General features: G+C 56.0%; 9 protein-coding genes across 9 annotated transcripts; 4 read left to right on the plus strand and 5 right to left on the minus strand.

Moving 5' to 3' along the window:
- Nucleotides 1-862: 862 nt before the first annotated feature.
- On the plus strand, nucleotides 863-1,390 carry PG985_015500 (uncharacterized protein; the record flags this gene model as incomplete). Its single annotated transcript, XM_066835266.1, has 1 exon — nucleotides 863-1,390. One exon carries the CDS (start codon nucleotides 863-865, stop codon nucleotides 1,388-1,390), a length of 528 nt encoding a protein of 175 aa, XP_066676469.1.
- Nucleotides 1,391-1,567: 177 nt separating this feature from the next.
- On the minus strand, nucleotides 1,568-2,710 carry PG985_015501 (L-rhamnono-gamma-lactonase; the record flags this gene model as incomplete). The annotated part of the gene is made up of 3 exons (XM_066835267.1): nucleotides 1,568-1,696; nucleotides 1,743-1,996; nucleotides 2,068-2,710. 3 exons carry the CDS (start codon nucleotides 2,708-2,710, stop codon nucleotides 1,568-1,570), a joined length of 1,026 nt encoding a protein of 341 aa, XP_066676470.1.
- Nucleotides 2,711-3,904: 1,194 nt separating this feature from the next.
- On the minus strand, nucleotides 3,905-4,801 carry PG985_015502 (uncharacterized protein; the record flags this gene model as incomplete). Its single annotated transcript, XM_066835268.1, has 1 exon — nucleotides 3,905-4,801. One exon carries the CDS (start codon nucleotides 4,799-4,801, stop codon nucleotides 3,905-3,907), a length of 897 nt encoding a protein of 298 aa, XP_066676471.1.
- A 2,590-nt stretch (nucleotides 4,802-7,391) lies between these two features.
- PG985_015503 (hydrolase) lies at nucleotides 7,392-8,048 on the plus strand (the record flags this gene model as incomplete). Its single annotated transcript, XM_066835269.1, has 1 exon — nucleotides 7,392-8,048. The coding sequence occupies one exon, from the start codon at nucleotides 7,392-7,394 to the stop codon at nucleotides 8,046-8,048; it is 657 nt and encodes a 218-aa protein (XP_066676472.1).
- Nucleotides 8,049-9,081: 1,033 nt separating this feature from the next.
- On the plus strand, nucleotides 9,082-10,755 carry PG985_015504 (uncharacterized protein; the record flags this gene model as incomplete). Its single annotated transcript, XM_066835270.1, has 1 exon — nucleotides 9,082-10,755. The coding sequence occupies one exon, from the start codon at nucleotides 9,082-9,084 to the stop codon at nucleotides 10,753-10,755; it is 1,674 nt and encodes a 557-aa protein (XP_066676473.1).
- A 414-nt stretch (nucleotides 10,756-11,169) lies between these two features.
- PG985_015505 (cell division protein Cdc14) lies at nucleotides 11,170-12,136 on the minus strand (the record flags this gene model as incomplete). The annotated part of the gene is made up of 2 exons (XM_066835271.1): nucleotides 11,170-11,649; nucleotides 11,720-12,136. The coding sequence occupies 2 exons, from the start codon at nucleotides 12,134-12,136 to the stop codon at nucleotides 11,170-11,172; spliced, it is 897 nt and encodes a 298-aa protein (XP_066676474.1).
- A 1,956-nt stretch (nucleotides 12,137-14,092) lies between these two features.
- On the plus strand, nucleotides 14,093-15,295 carry PG985_015506 (geranylgeranyl pyrophosphate synthase; the record flags this gene model as incomplete). Its single annotated transcript, XM_066835272.1, has 1 exon — nucleotides 14,093-15,295. One exon carries the CDS (start codon nucleotides 14,093-14,095, stop codon nucleotides 15,293-15,295), a length of 1,203 nt encoding a protein of 400 aa, XP_066676475.1.
- A 635-nt stretch (nucleotides 15,296-15,930) lies between these two features.
- On the minus strand, nucleotides 15,931-17,052 carry PG985_015507 (uncharacterized protein; the record flags this gene model as incomplete). The annotated part of the gene is made up of 1 exon (XM_066835273.1): nucleotides 15,931-17,052. The coding sequence occupies one exon, from the start codon at nucleotides 17,050-17,052 to the stop codon at nucleotides 15,931-15,933; it is 1,122 nt and encodes a 373-aa protein (XP_066676476.1).
- Nucleotides 17,053-17,675: 623 nt separating this feature from the next.
- PG985_015508 (uncharacterized protein) lies at nucleotides 17,676-19,213 on the minus strand (the record flags this gene model as incomplete). The annotated part of the gene is made up of 2 exons (XM_066835274.1): nucleotides 17,676-18,714; nucleotides 18,810-19,213. The coding sequence occupies 2 exons, from the start codon at nucleotides 19,211-19,213 to the stop codon at nucleotides 17,676-17,678; spliced, it is 1,443 nt and encodes a 480-aa protein (XP_066676477.1).
- Nucleotides 19,214-19,476: the final 263 nt, after the last annotated feature.

Genomic DNA, 19,476 nt, shown 5'->3' on the forward strand with positions numbered 1-19,476 from the left:
ACCCATATGCAATAGACTTGGCTGTTACTCAGCACCCTACCCTAACAAGAGAGATAGATATATATATGGGTTCCTGGAAGGAAATAGATACAGCGTTGTGCTTTGATGGCGTACAGGGCACATAAGGACAAGGAAAACCCGGAACGGATTGTTTATATCTTAATAGTATTGTTTCGTACCCAGCATGTTATATTAAAATACCATACATTTTCCCAGGAAGACTTAGACCGTTCTTGTGTGTGTTAGAACTCAAAGGCTGTTTCGGAGGTGGACCACTCTCCGAGGGCGATATATGCGCAGAGCCCTGAGAGCCCTGCCAGTGTTTCCTCAAGCTTCGTCGAGATATTGGAAGGTTGACCATTGAGAACCCGACCTCCCACTACGTTTGGCCTGCATTCCGTCTTAGCCTCTATATAGCCCATGTTGCGAGTGCTCCCGGCCTCTTACTCTGGGTTAATATAGAGAAAATTTTGACTACATACCGTAGGTAAGTATTTGGGTTGTAGCTGCGGCCTGTACCTTTCGAGCTGCCGCTCCGCTATAGGCAAGTAGCTGAGTCATACCGGGCGTAGCTCCGGCCAATGCCCACAGCCGGGAACCCCGCATCGGGGATGGAGGGTTTCCCAGCGGGTTTCACGAAACGCTTTTCCTTACAAGGTGTACACGGACGGGTATGAGATGAGCCGAGGGAAAGTATTACAAATCCTTGAGATATATCTCATTGTTCCATACCTACAACTTACTTAGAGGATAATCTTCCAACCACGTATCCAATCGTACCATCTTCAAGAGGTCACAAATTACTAAAACCTTGCAACTCTTTGCAACTCTACTGGACCGATCAGGTCGAAGAACCAGAACTATGGCCGCAGAACCCCCCTCCATCTTCTCCTCCTCCACCTCCTCCTCCTCCACCTCCACCTCCACCTCCACCTCCTCCTCCGCTAAGCCGCCCCTGATCACGGGCATCGCCCACATCAACCTCACCATCCCGCCAGGGACCCTGGAGCACGCCAAGACCTTCTACGGCACGACCCTGGGCCTGACGCCGCGCGCCGTGCCCGCGGCCCAGACGGAGACGCTGGCTTGGTTCGATATCGGGGCTTCGTCGTCGTCGTCGGGCCAGCAGCAGGTGCATATCTCGACGGCCAAGCACGCCGAGGACACGACGTCGGCGTCGTCGAGCCGGCACCCGTGCTTCGCGGTCGGCAGCCCCGAGGCGCTCCAGGCGCTGCAGGAACGCATCGTGGCCCACCACCAGCGCGGCGGGACCGATGCGCCCATGATGGCCGATCCTGTCGGGACGAGCTCGGGGAGCAAGGGGGCTGAGTACCCGACCCGGTTCTTCGCGCGTGATTTTGCGGGAAACCGTTTAGAGTTTTCGTTGTGATGGAACGGGTCGGTTGGGAAGGGGGACGCCGGGCCAATGCTACATGTGGCATCTCAAGTATCATCATGGGAAGTCTGAGCAATACACAATACATAATTAACTTGCCTCGTCGGGTATATATAGCATTATCTAAGGTTTACTGTGTCCGTGGTATCTATCTGGCCTAGTAGCCACATCCTAGTAGACGAACTCAAACTGGCTGCGTTGTTCCGTCTGGATGCCGTAAGCCTTCAGTGCCGTGCCGCTCCAGATCATTTCCTTGTCCTCATCCCCCAGAGACGCCATGTAGCACAGCCTGTCCACGATCTGTCTCCACTTTCTCCCAGGCGCCGTCCACGCCGACGGTGCATACCGGCCAGTCGCTGCCAAACATGATGCGCGAGGGCCCAAAGGCCGCCAGGACGACGCTGAGCCAGGGCATGATGGCCTCGAAGATGTCTTCGAACGGCCGGTTCTTGAGCGAGTCGTCCATCTCGGGGAAGGCGCCCGAGAGCTTCATATAGGTCGAGCTGCACTTGCTGAGGGTGAACATGGCCGTCCGCCAGGCGATGAAGGACGTGTCCGTGTGGATGTTGATGACCGTGAGATCCGGTTTGCACAAGTGATCTACAGATAATCGATTGTCAGCCACAGGCCACATCAAAGCCATACCCTTTTGAACAGACGAATGCACTTACTCAAGATGAAAACGACCTTCTCCTCGTCCGGTACACCGTCATGTGCCTTGTCAATCATCTCCACCGTCTCCTCGAGCTGGATCCGGCCGCGGTCGTGCTGGTTGACGCCGACGTCGAAGACGTACCCCTTGCGGCCGAGGAGCCTGAGGCTCTCGATGAAGCCGTCGCCCAGCGCGGTGCCGTCCGGCTTGTCCTGCAGGAGATAGCGGAATCCGCGGACCTTGCTCCAGCTGTCGCCCGCCGCCTCCTCGGCCTTGGCCAGGTACTTCTCCATGGCCGCGGCCCCGCTCGGGACGGGCGCCCAGGGGATGTACGCCGAGCACAGGCCGGCGTCCGCGGCGGCGTGGCCCTCGCCCGCCTTGGGCTCGCCCAGCGCGATGCGCTTCAGCCACGAGACCTCCATCAGCGGGTACTCCCAGCCGCTGCCGTCCTTGGTGCCGGCCTCGAGGTCGTGCTTGCGGTCCGTCTCGAGGAAGATGAAGCCCTTGACGGGCGCGGGGGACGTGGCGGTGGCCTTCTTGTAGTCCTCCACCGAGTGCTGCTTCGCCAGGGGGTTCTCAGGAGTAGCCCATGATAAAGTGGGAATCTCGCTCTCCGGGTATAAGTGGATGTGCGAGTCAATGATGGGAAAGTCTTCGGCCATGATGATGATGAGCGCCGGGATGTTTGGTGGTGGGAGGTGTGAACTTTTATGGTTACGTTGACGGGGGGGTTGAGGTTTGATGGAAGATGGGTCTGCAATGCTGGGAGACGACGGGAGTTGAAAGACACGCAACCCTTGAAGCCCGTCTCCATCGTCGAATCTATAAGTAGGGTCCTCCCACTTTCCACTTTCTTGTCTGGTCCAGAGAATAGGGTCCCCATTCTGTTTTACCCCGCCATTTGATACCCTGAAACGAGCCCCACCTAGCATGTTTACTGAACCGAGCCTATTATAAGCGTATTTTCCCACGTTGCATGATAGGAGATCATATCATCCACCTATAGGCGGCAGTCGCTACTGTACCATTCTTAGGTGGATGTACCTTCAGTGGTCTCGACTGCTTATTTTTAGATGTCGCCCGGTAGCACCACCCGAAGAAGCGAATAATAGGTATTTCGACGGCAGTCACTGACATCTGTGCAAACAACTTGATGCAGCCTTCCAGCTAGCACCTCCTATACGCCAGAGAAGAAGAGGTTATATACGAACACACTACAAACGGCATCACGTATTTGTACATTAAGTATTCACATTTGCAAGCTAACAAGAATGGTTCAGGTGAGGTAGGAATAGATTCAATAGTCATCTATACCCTATCATGGGGCAGGCAAGCTGTTCGGGCTTGCCTGAATCCTCATTCGCATGGGTGGCTGGCTCGGGCTTTTCCATAGGCCAACCCGAGGCCACCGGTATTGCCAGATTACACAGTAGCCGTCCGGAGACGGCGTGCTGCTATGCTGGAGCATGGGCCGAGATTTGCTGGCGGTGGGACAAATCTCGCTGCTCTGGGATCATTGTCGTAACAAGATAGACAATCGCACAACTGCGCAGTGCACGATGGTTGGCAAGTAAACCATACACATCGGCACGCAGGAAGCAGTCGTGGGGCCGCAGCATCGACCCAAATGGGTGTAGGCGCGCAGAGAGGCGAGCCAAGACCGGCTCGACTCGCCCGCCGCGCTGATGCAATGGAACAACAGGACGAGCGACGCTTCTGTCCGCGAGAGGGACAGCGTGCAATCAAACTCGTTAAAGAATGGACGACCTTTTTTCCTCATATCTTCGGCCTGTCGGCGATTTGGTTGCTTGGGGCAAAGTTCTTCATTAATCCTCCACAGGTCACGGGGCAGTGCTTCACGACCGCACGACGATGCCGTTTCGGCGGGAGCTGCGCGAGACGTACTCCTCCTCGTCGCCGCTGCTGGAGCAGGCGCTGTCGTCGTCGCTGAAGCCACATCGGGCACCCCCGCAGTCAATCTTGACACGGTCGCCCTTGCGAGTGATGCCGTAGCGCTCGCAGGTGCAGTTGCTGCAGTCGGAGCTTGGGGTGCTGTAGCCAGAGAGCGACGAGTTGGGCGAGGAGCTGTCGGAGCGGTACGACAGACTGGAGCCGTTGGACGAGACGGGAGAGCTGGAGAAGTCGGTGATGACGTCCTCGTCGATGTCGGCGCTGCCGAAGCGGGCGGTCAGCTCCTCGATGTCCTCGTCGCAGTAGTCGACGTCCAAGATGTGCCGGGTGGCATGGGGCGTGATGGGCTTGGGTGCCTTGATCTGCGAGGTGGAGAGAGGTCTGCCCTTGGGGATGTCTACGGTCAAGGAGCCGCGCTTGGACGATCGGTGCTTGGAGTCCTTGGAAGAGGACGAAGACGACGAGTGCCTCGAGGAGCTCTTGCTGGAGCTGGAGCTGGAGCTGTGGGACTTGGAGGAAGAAGAAGAAGAAGACTTGTGGGACTTGTCCTTGGGGACGTCGAGGATGTTGAGCTCTCGGCCGGTGGTGGGCTCAACGGTGGACTTCTCACTGGGGTTGTGCGACACGTGGTAGCCGTCGATGATGTAGTAGTACCAGTAGCGTTGGCCGGCCTCGAGGTTGCCCTGGAAGCGGAATGTGCCCTTCCACGAACCGGACTTGGAGGATGTCTTATCCTTGGAGAGCGGGAGCTGGCCGACGTAGTTGTCCCAAGAGCCAAGCAAATGGACGGACTTGACGCCCGAGGAGACGCGAAGCGAGAATGAAAGTTGAACAGTCGCCATTCTGAAAATTATTAAAAGCTGCTATTGCAATATTGTCGTTTTTGAGATTTTCCGTCAAAAAGGGAGCTTTGGTTGAGCAAGTAAAAACTAGTTTTCTGTTTTATTAGGGGGGTATGCGGTGGTGGTGTAATTGGGGGGTGGTGTATAGGATAGTAGACCAGCAACTATCGTGTGTTTTTTCTGTAATTAGACGACGGGTATTAGACTTAGAGCACAGCTCTATCAACAACAAACAAAGAACAAGGGGAAAAGGGAGAAAAACGAAAAACTAGTTTTTGAAGATTGAATGCTTGCCAAAGAACGAAGAGAGAAAGGAGGAGGGAAGGGGGCGGGAAAGCAGTTGGTTTATATGGCTGAGGCCGTCAACTGAGGCCTAGATGGCCCATTTGCTGGGCCGGGCCTGACCACAGGCTACACATGCTACCTTGCTACCGTACACAGGGAACATGGACGTTGTGCTCGATCTCCCCTCCAGCCATACTACTAGCTGCCGGGCCCGGTAATCCCTCCGGGCACTATGGCTAGCCTCGAGGGGTGGATAAGCAGATGGAGGTTCGGGGCCTCTGTTTGGTCAATCAGATGCCGTCATTGTGAAAAACAATATCACCTGAATACAGGTTTCCCGCTCTAGAGAGGCGTTCAGTCAGTCAGTGCATCAACGCAAGTCTTGCCGCACTGCATGGTGGGCGCTTAAGCACATGAGATGCTATTAAGAGAGACATGGATGGGGACCTCGAAAGCGATCACAAAGCAAACGGAAGAGAGGGGAAAGGTCTTGGGGTCCTGGGGGGGATCATCTTCCGGCTAGGCCCAATGGGGGCGATTGGGCGCTACATTTCGGCCTGTCATTGGCCAATGAGGCACAGTCGGCAGCCAATACCAACACCTCGTCTGCTGCCCATCACACGCCGCGTTAAGCATCACTTGGCAGCTGGGCCAATGACGGCCGGCGACAGCGATTCTGTGGCTGCATTGGATGCGTAATAGATGAAAAAATAAGTACAGTGTGCGCTGGGAGGTCTGCAATCTGTCGTCGCACTTCTTCTTAGCTGGGACCCGTCCCGCCCGATTGCTGTCTGTCGACTGCGAGGATCGAGGGCTTCTGCGCTGCCATTCGACAGAAGAACGAACTGGTCTAAGGGCATCCCCTGGTCGCTCATGCGCGAGGTGCATATCGAATTCTTCGGTAGTATTCATGCATGCCATCATGCGATGAAAGAAAAAAGAAAAAGGGAATAGGTACGCCGTCCAATCCACGTGGTGGGTGATCGAGGTGAAGAAACGGGATCGGACGAGTCGGATTCGAGTCCTACTATCCTGCTATCCTGGGCTACTATCAAGACCAGGCATGCCGAGAGAGTACAGTTCAATACCATGAGGTGATAATGGGCGAGCCCGGTTCCGCTCAGAAACGTTGCAGCTGATATGGATACAGTACAACAAAGCTAAGACAGGTCTCTTGGGTTCATCACACATTTTCAGTAAGTCGCTGTCGTTATGGAACCTGATGTTATTAATAGGTAGTTCTAGCAAAATGTTTCGTTTGTGATGATGGGTGATCACTGATGGGCCTAGACAGACTGGAGTTGTGAGAAGATACCGACTGCTGGGTATTCTAGAAGTCTGGCAAGAATTCGCCAGTTACTGCAGTATTCCTCTGTTGACACTGCTACCCTCCAGTGGGCCAGAAACCAGGCCGCTCCTGACGGATATGCGGTCAACTCTTCCTTGGCCTATCTGTGCCACCCCAATTGCACTTCTCATGGTGGCTAGCCGAGCCTTCCTGTCGTCCCGGAGCTGATTTCGGTCAGTCATCTCTTCTCAAAGAAAGCTAAGAGAGGTGAGATCTAGTCAGTCGCTCTGGTGCATGCATCATGCAGTATTCCATGGCCTTAGCTCCGGCGGGTATGTGAATCGAATCACACGCCGATTTGCACGCCACGGAGAGGGGCGTTCCTGTGCCACTTTTGAGGGGAAAAGTGCTGAAGCTTACAGGCATTACAGCCAAACCACGGCACGAAAGATGGTGTGGGAACACCAAAGTTTTGCAAGCTCAGTGTGCTTAGAGGATGCTGGATGCAGTCCTCCCTAGTCTTTCCCAGATGTCACGTTGACCGGGTCCCGAAAAAGTAAGCCTAATTTGGGGCGGGCGGACACGACACCGAGTTGTGTGCATCCTTGTCTGTCCCCTCGCATAGGCTTCTGCATAGGCGATAGGCTTACAGCAGCCCTCTCGCTTGGCAAACAAATCCTCCGCGATTTGTACTCTGGATTCGTCAGTCGCCCGGACCAAGATCGTACGGTGCCACAGGTGACTGCCGCCGCTGCCAAAGTCTAGAGCATACGAACCTCGCTTTTTCCCTCGGCCAGAAGGTCTCATTTTGCGGCCTCCTCTGTATGGTAAGTCAAATGCTGTCAGCTGTGGACTCTAGCCCACAACGGCCGAAGCAACCTATCAGGTTCCCAGGAGAAGCAGTCCTTGAGCTGCATCATCCAGCGTTCCCTTGCTATGGTTGCATTGCTATATTCTTCAGCGGCAATCTCGCATGCTAACAAAGATGCGGCAGCTCGTCTTGGAAAACAGGCAATCATGTCGGCCATGCAGTCTGGACCTGACGGGGAACTTGTGGCCTCCGTCACTACCTTTGTCAAGGAGTACATGTCCAATTACGATGGGAGTCATGACTTTCATCATATCCAACGGGTCCTTGGAGTATCCCAGTACATCTATGCCCATGCAAGTAATAAGGAGACACTGGACCTCCAAGTCATAGTCCTAAGCGCTCTGCTCCATGATGTCGGCGACAAAAAGTACCTCAAGCCAGGGGAAGATGCTTCGTCACTCGTCCATAAGCTTCTTCTCTCGCTGGGTGCTGACGAGCAGCTCGCCCAGAAGGTCCAGGCAATCTGTCTCGGGGTCAGTTACTCAAGCGAGATCAAGGATCCTGCCCGCGTCCAGGATCTCATCAAGACTCATCCAGAGTTGGCTGTGGTCCAAGATGCCGATCGCATCGACGCCATCGGTGCCGTCGGCATCGGCAGGTGCTTCACCTTTGGCGGAACCAAGCCCGATAGATCCATGGATGATAGCATCCAGCATTTTGAGGACAAGCTTGTCAGGATACAGGGCATGATGAAGACCGATACGGGAAAGGAGCTTGCCAAACAGCGGACCGAGCGGCTGCTGCAGTTCCGAGAGTGGTGGAATGACGAGGCTGCTTTCGCTGCTGCCTCTCCTGCTGCCTGAGAAAGTGAATGCGATGGCTGTACACCGCAGATTCACCTATCTGGAAGTCAGCACCAACAATATACGATGTTTTAGACAAGGGCCGTGTTACTAGAGCACAGAATGTCAGATCTATCTTACACGTGCTGTCCCGAGTTGGGAGGAAAGGGGTGGCATACTGCTCTAAGCCGTATCTCCAAGCGGAAAATTCCACGTATGGACAGCATGCGTAAGACAAATCGATGTTCAGGCAGCTTGGTGAGAGAAGAGTTGAAGCTGTGAAGCCCTTTATATCATAACCTAGAGCAGCAGACCGGCCATTTGCGTCTTGGTCCAAATGTCAGATATTCCCTGACATCGTATCACGCCTTGGCAGATTTCTGACTGTTGACTAAACAGGACGCTGACTATGCCTATCTGGTTTGGCAGTCAATCACGGGTTAGACCTCGCTGTCCTACACTGGAAAGCCAGCCTGTCCAGTCTGGTCTGACATGCGCCGACCTGGCACCGCTCAAGTCCGGCTCTATTCCCATTCTAGCCATTCACACGAGGCTCCCCCAATATGTGGCTGACCACCAACAGCATCTCCCACTGCGAATTGGTATGCATCTGGGGTATCTGGGCGGCGATCTCCCAGCATTCCCCTCTCCAATTCGACCATACAGTGTAACGATGCATACCTGGGTACCCCGTCCGCCTGCAACTTCACCCGAACCCCTACATCCGCTGATGCGCTTTCTCCGGATGCTATTTCTGGCGCCGCAAACATTTTCGTTTCCTCGATAGCCGTTCCGACGTGGCGATACCGTAGCACTGGGAAACCACCTAATCGTCATTCTCTTTGCTTTCTTCGGACTCGAGGCTTCATTCGTGTCAATTAGCACTCCAGTCTTGCGCTCATGTAAACCGCAGACTCCCGCGACGATAGTTTTTGAGCATATTGCAATCCGCTTAAACTAGAAGTCGCCATTTAATTTACTCCAGCCGATTGCGCTTATGCGCGAGAGCCTCGCTGCGTTGTAAGACCGCTCGTCTTATGCCTGCTTCATGACCATGACGTCGCTGTTCAAGCGCCAACTCGCGCTGCTTTATCTCCTTCTTTTATCGCCGGTGACATGCGAGAATCTTGGCGACGGGGACGTGGCCGTTCCTGCGTCACCAGCCATTTTCGTGGGCGGCGAGCCCGGGTTCACGCCGCGATACTACGCCGAGGGCCAAGCGCTCTACCGGCTCGGAGGCCGACAGGCTGGCGGCGGGCAGGTAGATTGTAGCGACCCCACGAAGAGCCACACCTGCGGAGAGTTGGGGGAGCTTGGGGCGGATTCGTGCTGCTCGAACGACCGGTATTGCTTCTTTGGCAAAAACTGGACGGTGCAATGCTGTTCGATCGGGAACAAGTGCGACGAATGCGACGAGGGCTATATCCTGATCAACATGACCGAGACAGCGACTTTCGACGTGACCGTGGGGCTCGTTTCCGGCAAGAACACGGCACCGATCGTCACCCAATCTTATAGTGAGACGACGAAAGAGAGCTTTGGGTGCACGCCTCGGAAGTGCGCGGTTAGCGAGTTCCAGTGCGCCCCGTCGCTCGGAGGAGGTTGCTGCGGTTTCGGGAACCCTTGCTTGACTGGCGGCTCGTGCGGCGTCGCCATCACGGCGCCGCCGACCGGGTTCGTGCCTACCGCCAATGGGTGCCCGTCGAGGAACCAGTTCTCCTGCCCCGCAAGCATGGGCGGGAACTGCTGCTTCAACGGCCAGACTTGCGTATTATCCGGCAGCACCCAAGCCTGCGCCGGGCAGGCCACGTCGCCCCCCGGCACCGAGATCACCTACACCGGCGGCGGCCTCAGCCAGGGCGCCAAGGCAGGCATCGGCGTCGGCGTCGCCCTCGGTGCCGCCGTCATCATCGGCATCGTCACCTGGTTCTGTCTGCGCCATCGACGTGCCGCCGCCGCCTCCCGCCGCAACACGCCCTACCCCTCGCAGCACGGCTATCACAGCGTCGACCAGGGGGGCCCGCAAGCCGGGCTCGGGCCTGCCGGCGGCGCGGGGGCCACCGATGTCATGTCGGATATCAGCGGCCCCTCGCGGGCGGGACCACACCGCACGGGACTCGTGTACGAGTACTTTGGCCCCGCCGCCGTCGCGGGGCCCTACACGCAGCAGGACGGCGAGACGCCGCACACGCCGCGCGGCATGTGGGACCGGTTTGCGCCCTCGGCGCCCGTCCGGCGCGCGGTACCTGTCCAGCCCGAGGGCCCAGGGGACATCGCCCCGCCCGTCGAGCTGGGGGACGACAAGAACGATGCGCAGCACCTGAAGGCGACTAAGGTGCAGGCCGCCAAGACGACGCCGGTGCCGTCCGTGGCGCCGGCGCCGACTAGTCCCGAGCAGCGGGTCGAGGTCTTTGAGCTGTGGGGGTCTCCTGGGGTCGATCCGTTGGAGAGGAGCCCGCTGGATGAGGTGGGAGGACAGCAACAACAGGAAGGAAAAGAACGGCCGGACTCGCACGTGTCTTCGAATACCGAATACCAGAACAGTCAGGAGCACCCGGACCCCCACAGCATGGCCGAGTCCGGCTCGACGGCGGCGGAGAGCGCCGAGGATGGTAATGGGCATGGGAACAGGGTTTCATCTATTGAAGCAGCAGAGAGCATTCGGGATGGACAAGGACACACCGCCGACTCGGAAAGAAATAATAACAATAACGGTAGCAGGACTTAGGCGTGGAGATTTCAAGAGCCGGGAAGGGGACATCACGAAGCCAAAAGCTACGCCGGGCTTTTCTTCTTTTCATGTATGGCCAGTAGTAAGTATATTTACTCTATTCTGACTCTATTAGTGCTTTGAGACGCCCGTAAATAGACGATTGATGAGATAGCAAAATTCCTTTTTCGACAACCACTATCTGGGAATGTCTGTGTAAACGCCTGTTCGCCTTGCCTTGACCAGTAGACCCCATTCTATTTGGACTGAAAATGTGGCCTCCCTTCGAATGCAGTACTTTCGCTATTAACAATTTCAACCCGTGCCTTGGAAATATGCACACCTGAACTCCCTGATTAAAAAGTAGAACAAAGAAGAAAAAAAGATAACTGCAGTTTGTTTTTAACTGGACAGCAGAAGCCGCGCGGGCTATCAGTTCAGTGCACCACCGAACACCGCCGACTTCTGCAGGTCTCCCAGGAGATCGTCGATGTTGCCGAGGTACCGGCAGAGGATGGCCTGCTTGTCGGCCTGGCTGCGGATGCCGGTGCTGTCACTGTCGGACCGGGCGCGGCCGCCGCCCTCGCCGTCGGCGCCGATCTGGAAGGCCTTGGCCAGCTTACTAGGGCTGCGCTGCTGCAGCAGGGCCGGGACCGACTCGCGGGCGTTGGCGACGCTGGGGATCGAGGGCGTCTCGGGCATGAGGTAGAAGTAGAGGAACTCCATGCACCGGTACTTGACCTCTTTGTTGGTGCCGCGCGACTTGAACAGCGACGTGACGGTCAGGAGGCCGTCGAGGTTCTCGTAGGTCCGCGTGTTTTGCGGGTTGTCCACCAGGGCGATGTTGAGGACGCGCATGGTGGAGGACTGGATCGCGGGGCAGAAGTCGGGCTCGAGGAGGTCCAGGAGCAGCTATTTCGTTATTCCGTCAGTAACAGGGTCACAATGGATGCCATGTTGCTTGCAGGGATGGCTATCTTACATTCATGTTTGATTCGCGACCAAAGATCTTCCTGCTGGGAGGGTGCAGCAGGGAGACACCCTGCAACAGATCCAGCGCGCTCAGGATGAGCAGGTCGTTTTGTCCGTCGCCGCCCTTCGCAATCAGCCTGTCGAGTGTAGTCACAAGACGATGGGCCAGATTCCACTCGAAACCCTCCTGCAGCTTGAAGAACTCGTGGAAGACGGGGTCCTCGGTGAGGCCGGTGAGCGACTTGGGCGCCCGGGCAGCGGCGCCGTCGTCTTCCGAGCTGTCGTCCTTCTTGCCATTGTGCGTCTTCTGTTTCTTGGGCAGGCAAATGTTGGCCATGAGCCCTTCGACTTGTCGCAGGCCCTTGCGAATCTTGGGGCCGTCGTACGATGACAGGTTGTCAAAAGCGAGAGACAGTAGGTTCTCCATTGTGATAGTTGTGATGGGTTGCTTCTTTGTGATTTGTGATGTGTCGCGTAGGCGCCGTGTTCCTTTTTCTACCGGCCGCGGGATATCGTACAACGTTGTAATGGCGGTCGAGGATGTTTGGTGGTGGGGGTTGAAACGCCGGACTGAGTATTAGAGGGCAAAGGGCTGGACTTTTGGTGGACGGACAACACAACAGCAACAGCAACAACAGTAAAGTGGCTCTGGCTTGACGAACTTGTTAATACAGAGAGACGAAGCGAAGGACGGGCGGAGGGATTTCAATTATGGGTGTCGGGTGAAGGGGCCCAAAGCAACAACACGAAGAAGAGAGGAGAGAAAGAGAGATGACAGCATTGGTGGAATCCATCATTACTTTTGATATGGGTCACTTTTCAACGGCATGGTCTATGCGATGGATGCATGTCCAACTTTACCAACTGCCATCCTGGATCATGGGTATTGACATGGACTTTCTGTGCGGTTGACACAGCAACACTGGGCGACATGCCGCATTCTGGGTCGTGCATGGTCGGTGTTCCGATAACCGATAGGGCTCTAGCTTCTAAAGCCTGGAGCGCATCTCTGGGCAGCTAGGTTCTTGGTTCCTGGCACCTGGGGTTTTGGTTGCATGAAAACAACCGCGCCCGCCCTTAGGTCAATAGAAGGGAACTTATTACTGATCGTCACCCACAGCGGTGGTTTGCACGCACATGGAAGATGAAGCAAGCTCTAACCTGATGGGTGTTGGTTCGTGATTACATTACAGGATCTATCCGACTAAACTTGGCCGTTTCTTCAACTATCGGTGTCACCCGGCTCTACGACGCATTTGTAGTAGACTCGGACAGACAGACAGCCCGCGCAACTTGGCACTTGGCTTCGCTTCGCTAAGGATGGATGCAGGAGGGGTGAAGGAATTCTAGCAGCGCTCTCCAATCCATGACGTCTGTGATATTACGAGCTCAGACCGAATGCGATGCCATTCCTACTTCCTTCCAGGTTATGTTATTTGCTTATACTGGAAATAGTAACGAGCGCCCGGCACTCGGCTCGAAACAAAGTGCAACAGAGCTATGGCTTGGAGGAGGTTACCTGTCTCCGGGTCATACCTTTTACAATGAGATAACATCCCGCGCCATCTCTGCCTTATTGAAGTTACCCAGTGTAGCTTCGCAACCCTGTGATAACCCCCTGGTCGATATTAAATACTACCTACATTCCTCACCAGCAAGCCGCCCGCCCTTTGCCATCCCTCCCGTCCGCCGTCTTTGATCGTGTAAGTGTACGTGTACGTGTGTGCAGGAGATACCCGAACACCCCAGACCGACCTAGGCACGGCGCCTGCAACCCCAACTGATTCGGTCGGATACACGTCCTGCTGTGGCACGACCCACTTGAGCTACCTTCAACCCGTCATCGTGAAAGCTGCAAGTGCTTTTTGGGTTTCCTCCCCGCATCGCATCTCACCGTTGATAGCAGTCGCGACCCAGCTACATGAGCTATTTGGTTCGGTCTGAATTGGACCCGTATCGAACTTCACCAGCAAGACTATTGATCAATTGGTATATAAGTATCTACTTCCGTCGCTTCCATCCCATCATCTTGGCAGACGACACCTGGACTTTGCCCCGTAGCAAAGGTCCGAATATATAAAGATCGCGGGGCATCTGCAAGAAACACCTGCAGTTCCCCTCCTTCTTTGCCTGCAGAGCAAAACGCCGCTCACGAAATTGTGGCCGCCTTCCCGTACTGCTTCTCTCGGCGCATTGCCTCGGGTCCCCACCGTCGGATGAGCAACCTGGGATAGCTGTTGCCTGCGATCGATCCTCCGTCTTGTGCATCTCCTGGGACCAACGGGCGCTTGAGCAGCTACTTGTATAAGCTCGGTGCGCCCCTGTGACGGTTACCTGCATGAACCTTTAGTGCCAACAAAATACGAGCTTCTAGTACAAGACGATGCTCTCATCTTCCAGCAACCCGGCCCCCTTCCAATCCCCCAACGCCATTCCTCCCCGAACCTCATCCACCGGCTACACGGTCCCTCACGTCCCCTCCAAGTCCGTATTGCGGCCTGTCCCCGAGTCGGATTGGCTGGGCCAGAGCGCTCGATCCAGGCATCGCCACAGCTCCTCTGCCACTGCTGGTCAAATCCCCGGTCTTTCTTCTTCTGCCATCATGCAAGCTTCCGCTCCTTCGGACCCGTCTCGCTTCGAGACGGAAGACTTCAACTTCGCAGCCCGGAAAACCTGGACTGACCAGAAGGAGAAGATCCTCTGGGGCCCCTACGACTATCTGGCCGCCCAGCCTGGGAAGGACATCCGCAAAAAGCTCATTGCCGCCTTCAACACCTGGCTGAATGTCCCTGATGAGAGTATAGAGATCATCACCAAGGTCGTGGGCATGCTACACAATTCGTCACTGCTGGTCGATGATGTGGAGGACAACTCGCTGCTGCGACGGGGTATGCCTGTTGCGCACAGCATCTTCGGCACCGCGCAGACCATCAACACAGCAAATTACATGTACTTTGTAGCACTGCAGGAGATCCAGAAGCTGAACAACCCTAAGGCCATCAGCATCTACATGGACGAGCTGCTCAACTTGCATCGAGGCCAGGGCATGGACCTCTTCTGGCGAGACACCCTCACCGTCCCAACCGAGGAAGACTACCTCGAGATGGTGGACAACAAGACTGGTGGCCTGTTCCGTCTAAGTATCAAGCTGATGCAAGCCGAGTCGCCGACCTCGTTCGACTGCACGGAGCTGGTCAACCTGCTCGGCCTCATCTTCCAGATCCGCGATGACTACATGAACCTAGACTCGGATATCTACAGCAAGAACAAGGGCATGTGCGAGGATTTGACCGAGGGCAAATTCTCTTTCCTCATCATCCACAGCATTCGCGCCAACCCAAACAACCTGCAACTCATCAACATTCTGAAGCAGAAGCCTACGGACGAGGAGGTGAAGCGCTACGCTGTCAAGTACATGCACGATACAGGCAGCTTTGCCTACACCAAGAAAGTGCTCGATGTCCTGATCGAGCGGGCTCGGAAGGCTGCCGACACAATCGACGGAGAGAGGGGCAAGAATGAGGGAATCCACAAGATCCTGGACGCAATGGTTATCCCGGATACGGAGAACGGCGCCAAGGCATGATTGGGTGCTGACATTTCACTCGATATCAATCCGTTCCGCCAAGGAGGATTGATGTGGTGGGTGCATGTTGAGGTCGTGTAACGGCCGACGTTGGCTGGTGATGGCGTTCTTATTCGGATACCCTTCTTTCTATTCCCCCAATTCATTACAATTGGGGTTGACGATATCTACTTGATGATCGTTATCTCAGTATTGGGCTTACTCTAGTTACGATCAAATGATTTATAGTTGGCGGTGCTGCTGCGCTGAAGAGACAGTATCCGGCTTGTTCACTTAATGGTAGATTCTGATTTCAAAAGCGGTTTCGCTATCATTTTCAGCTTACTTCCAATACTGTTCAGTAATGCTTCCATCCTCACTTGTGATATCTGTTTAAAACTAGGCAGGGACTCTGCGGATGCTGGATGTTGACATGCATGTGGCTTCCTCTCATTTTTGTACTGAGGAACCGATAAATCTAAAGATGACGTTGAGCATGGCTAACCTGATTTACACCGAGACGTATTTTGAGTTTGCCGCTGGTGTAAGTCTCAGGACCGCAGGTTCTAAGGCTGACCACCTACTGCCCTCTGCCTGCTTATATCCTTGTACGTAACACGGGTATTATCTCAAACTCCCATCGCAGTAGGCCGCAGCTAAGCCGGCGGCGGTGCGTACAGCGCCTGCCTGGCTTTGATGTACTCCTGCCGTTCCTCCGCATACGCCGGCCACAGCTCCGAGAGGCGCGCGGGCTTGTCGGCGCCAGGCAGGCAGACGTCCGGGTCGATGGTGCGCACCTTGGCCAGCCGGGGCAGCGCCAGCTCCTTGCCGTCGGGCAGGCCCTCGCGCTCCAGCCGGTCCATGGCGGCCAGCTGCGCCGGGCTCGCCGCCCCGCGCATGCGCGCCCAGAAGGCCTCGTCCGACAGCGTCCAGAGCTCCGTCTCCTGCACCGCCCCCTGCTGGATCAGCGACTTCATCAGTTCCGCCGTGCGCGTGTACAGGTCCCCGTGCGACGGGTTGCCCCAGACGTCGCGGTCGCAGGCGGCGTAGGCCCGCGCCAGCGCGAGCGCGAGGGCCTGGTCCTGGTCTTGGAGGACGAGGTAGCGCTCGGCGGCGTCGACGGATGGCCAGGCCCGCAGGGAGGCGATGATGCGCTGCGCGTCCGCGAGCGGCATGTGGCCCAGGCCCACCACGTCCCGCAGCGCGTAGTCGAGGCGGTCGGCGCAGAGGCGCGGCGCGGGCTGCTCGACGAGCGGGAAGAGCTCCTCGTCCAGGGGGCCCGGGAGGTCGACGAAGCCGTGGCGGGCCAGGATGGCGGGGATGGGGGTGAACTCGCGGATGTAGCGCATCTTGTGGACCTCGTGGAAGGAGCCCTCGTCTTCCGACGACGAGGCCATGGCGAAGTCGACGACGTGGCTCATGGCCGTGTGGCTCACGTCGTGCAGCAGGGCCGCCACCTGCTCGGCCACGCTCGCGCCCACGTGCCGCACCAGCAGCATCGCGCCCACCGTGTGCTCGAGCCGCGTCACCTTGGGCGTCAGGCCCAGCAGGCCCGAGATGCCGTGCTGGTGCACCCCGGCCAGGCGGGCCAGGGCCTCGGAGCGCAGCAGCTCCGTCAGCACCGGCTCCGTGATGGTGACGGTGCCGTACAGCTCGTCGCGGATGGTGACGACGGCGGAGGAGGAGGAGGCATCATCGCCGGCTTGGCTGAACTCGTGGGTCTGGAAGCGACCGGCCCGGATGGGGGTACCCGAAACAGTATTAGATAATGACCCCATTGTCGTCGTCATATGATGTCGCGTGCTCTGGTAGTAAGAGGAGTCTAGTGGTCGTCGCGTCGTGGCCGAGAGTCTCCGGGCCACTTGAGGGAGTTCACGACGGTAAGGCGCCCTTAAGGCGCCACTACTATGACCACTACCCCACTTCGTACGCCGAACCAGAGCACAAGTGACTGAGAGTGTCCGCCTGTTGATGTTATACCCACAAATCATCAAATCTCGTCGTCGCTGGTAAGATTGTATTGAGAACTGCTACTATTTATGATGTTGAAGAGTGTTTCGGTCTGGAATGATGTTATTTGCTGTTGTCGAGGTCGGATGATGCAAGATAAGATTCCTGCTAAGCTCGGATTCAGGGGTCATGAGCAACCTCGGAACAACAACCGACTCCGAACTTGGCTTCAGTTTGCTTGATCGATATAGTCGTGAACTATGCGAGTCTTGATTATAGAAAAGCAACTTATTTATTACAAATAAATAGGAAGGACAGCAAGTCCGGTAGCGATGTACCGGCTATACCATCGCATTACCAAGTTAGCCTTTCTCGTGACCTATACCGCTTGATGCAACCCAAAACAATACAAACAATACCATAACATTATGTCGTTACCATACGCACCCAATCAACTAGCACTATCCTGTGTAGCCGGGATATTCTTCCTCTTGACAAGCCTTACCCAGCGCCGGCGGCGCCATTCACCCCTTCGTCCCTCAAAGTCCTCGCCTTCCTCCCAGCTCGGCTTGGGGGCCGTGGCCTTCCCTTTTCCTTTGCTAGGGGTCTTCTCTTGCTCGTCTTTCTCCGCAAGGCCAACCTTCTCGGCTGCACTCTCATCGAAGATATCGTACACCCATCTCTCCCCTTCCGTCTCGACCTCGACTCCCGTGATAATCCGTTCCTCGACCCATTCTCTGCTCCACAGATCCAGGGCCCATTTCTTCTCATGCCACTCCCAGCCTAGCGGAGGCTGTACATCCTCGAAGAATCTCGTGCCCATTGGCCGCTCACCAGCTATCCTGGCGGCGGAAAGCGGGTCGTACGGCGACGGGCTGAATAGCCAAGCCTCCCACTCGCCATCAGGACCCGAGAGTCGCTGCATTTCAAAGACCTCGACCTCTCGTGTTTCGGGTGCACTGTCGAGAATCACGTCGCTCTCAACAAACTGCTCTATCCAGTTTCGTGCTTTCTCTTCATTCGCCTTCAACTGGTCCCCATGTTTGCCCTGGATCTGCTGCTGGACAGCTGGGTGTCCCATCACCGTGACGGCCCAGCCGCCAATCAGGAAGATGAATCGCCAGGGCATGGTGTTCGAAGATACGCTTAGCAGGAGGCACGCTGCAAACAAGACTAGGAAGATAGCACTGCTCAGGGCCTCATCGCTAAAGTTGAGGCGAGGCACCAGCATGGTGACGACTGCATCATGGAGTTGGCTGAAGTCTTCCATGCTGTTTTGGAGATCTCGCATATTGCGGAAAAAGTCACGGCTGAGCTCCTTGACGGGCTTCACGGTCCTTGCGGGCGCAATAGGCGGACCGTATGGCGGTAGCCCAAGGCCTGATCGCTCGAGAGGCTGAATGGCGCTTCCGGATGACGAGTGACAAAGTTGGGAATCATGACGCCGACTAGGAGAATAGCCAGCGGAAGTAATGGGAGTAAAGACGGGTCTAGGCATACAAAAGTGAACACAGCCAAGAAAGACATGGTATGCGTCGGGTGGCGCCAGGAAAGGAGCCGAACGACGCGGGCCTGGAAAACGAACACGACTCCGATGCGACCATTAAAGCGCCTGAAGTTGTTCGACATGGTGGGCAAGTTGAAGTTGGGCCGCTCGACACCCGAAGGGCCACCGCCGCCCCTTGAGCCATCGTCGGGAAGGTACGCGCCGCCGTCTTGGAGTACTTGGGCCAGAACCTTCTCGACTAATAAGTCCTGGATGTTGGCCTTGTCCTTCAAAGCCGATATGCGCTCCCGGATTCCCCGCCGTCGAGGGATCGATGAGTCGGCCTCTGGTGAGCTGGGTTCCTGGGCGGAAGAATCGTCATGTTTGGAGTCTAATCCTTGTCCTGAGCCCGAACCGATGCCAGCGCCAGAGCCATTCAGCCTGACGGTTGGTATGGGATCATCACGGTTGACGAATACATCCTGCGTAAACTCGTGATCCATGAGGAAAGACTTCTTGGCTTTATCAATTTCGTTGTTGATGAGAGATGATGATGACGTAGGTGTTGTTACACAGCTCCGGCTAGCCCAAGAAGACCATCACTTTTGAACACGTTGGTGATATGAATGATGCGATGCTTTTGAATCAGTGCACCGGTGGTCCGTTGGCGTTTTCAGTGATAGTGTCGCACGATGAGCATGTTCGGCGAGGGATGAGATTTAGCAAATGCTTGAGAAGTAGATGTCACATGTCACCCCATCTGACT

Source organism: Apiospora marii (genome assembly GCF_038362585.1).
Source record: "Apiospora marii strain CBS 49790 chromosome Unknown utg000013l_segment0_segment0, whole genome shotgun sequence".
Lineage (NCBI taxonomy): Eukaryota > Fungi > Ascomycota > Sordariomycetes > Amphisphaeriales > Apiosporaceae > Apiospora > Apiospora marii.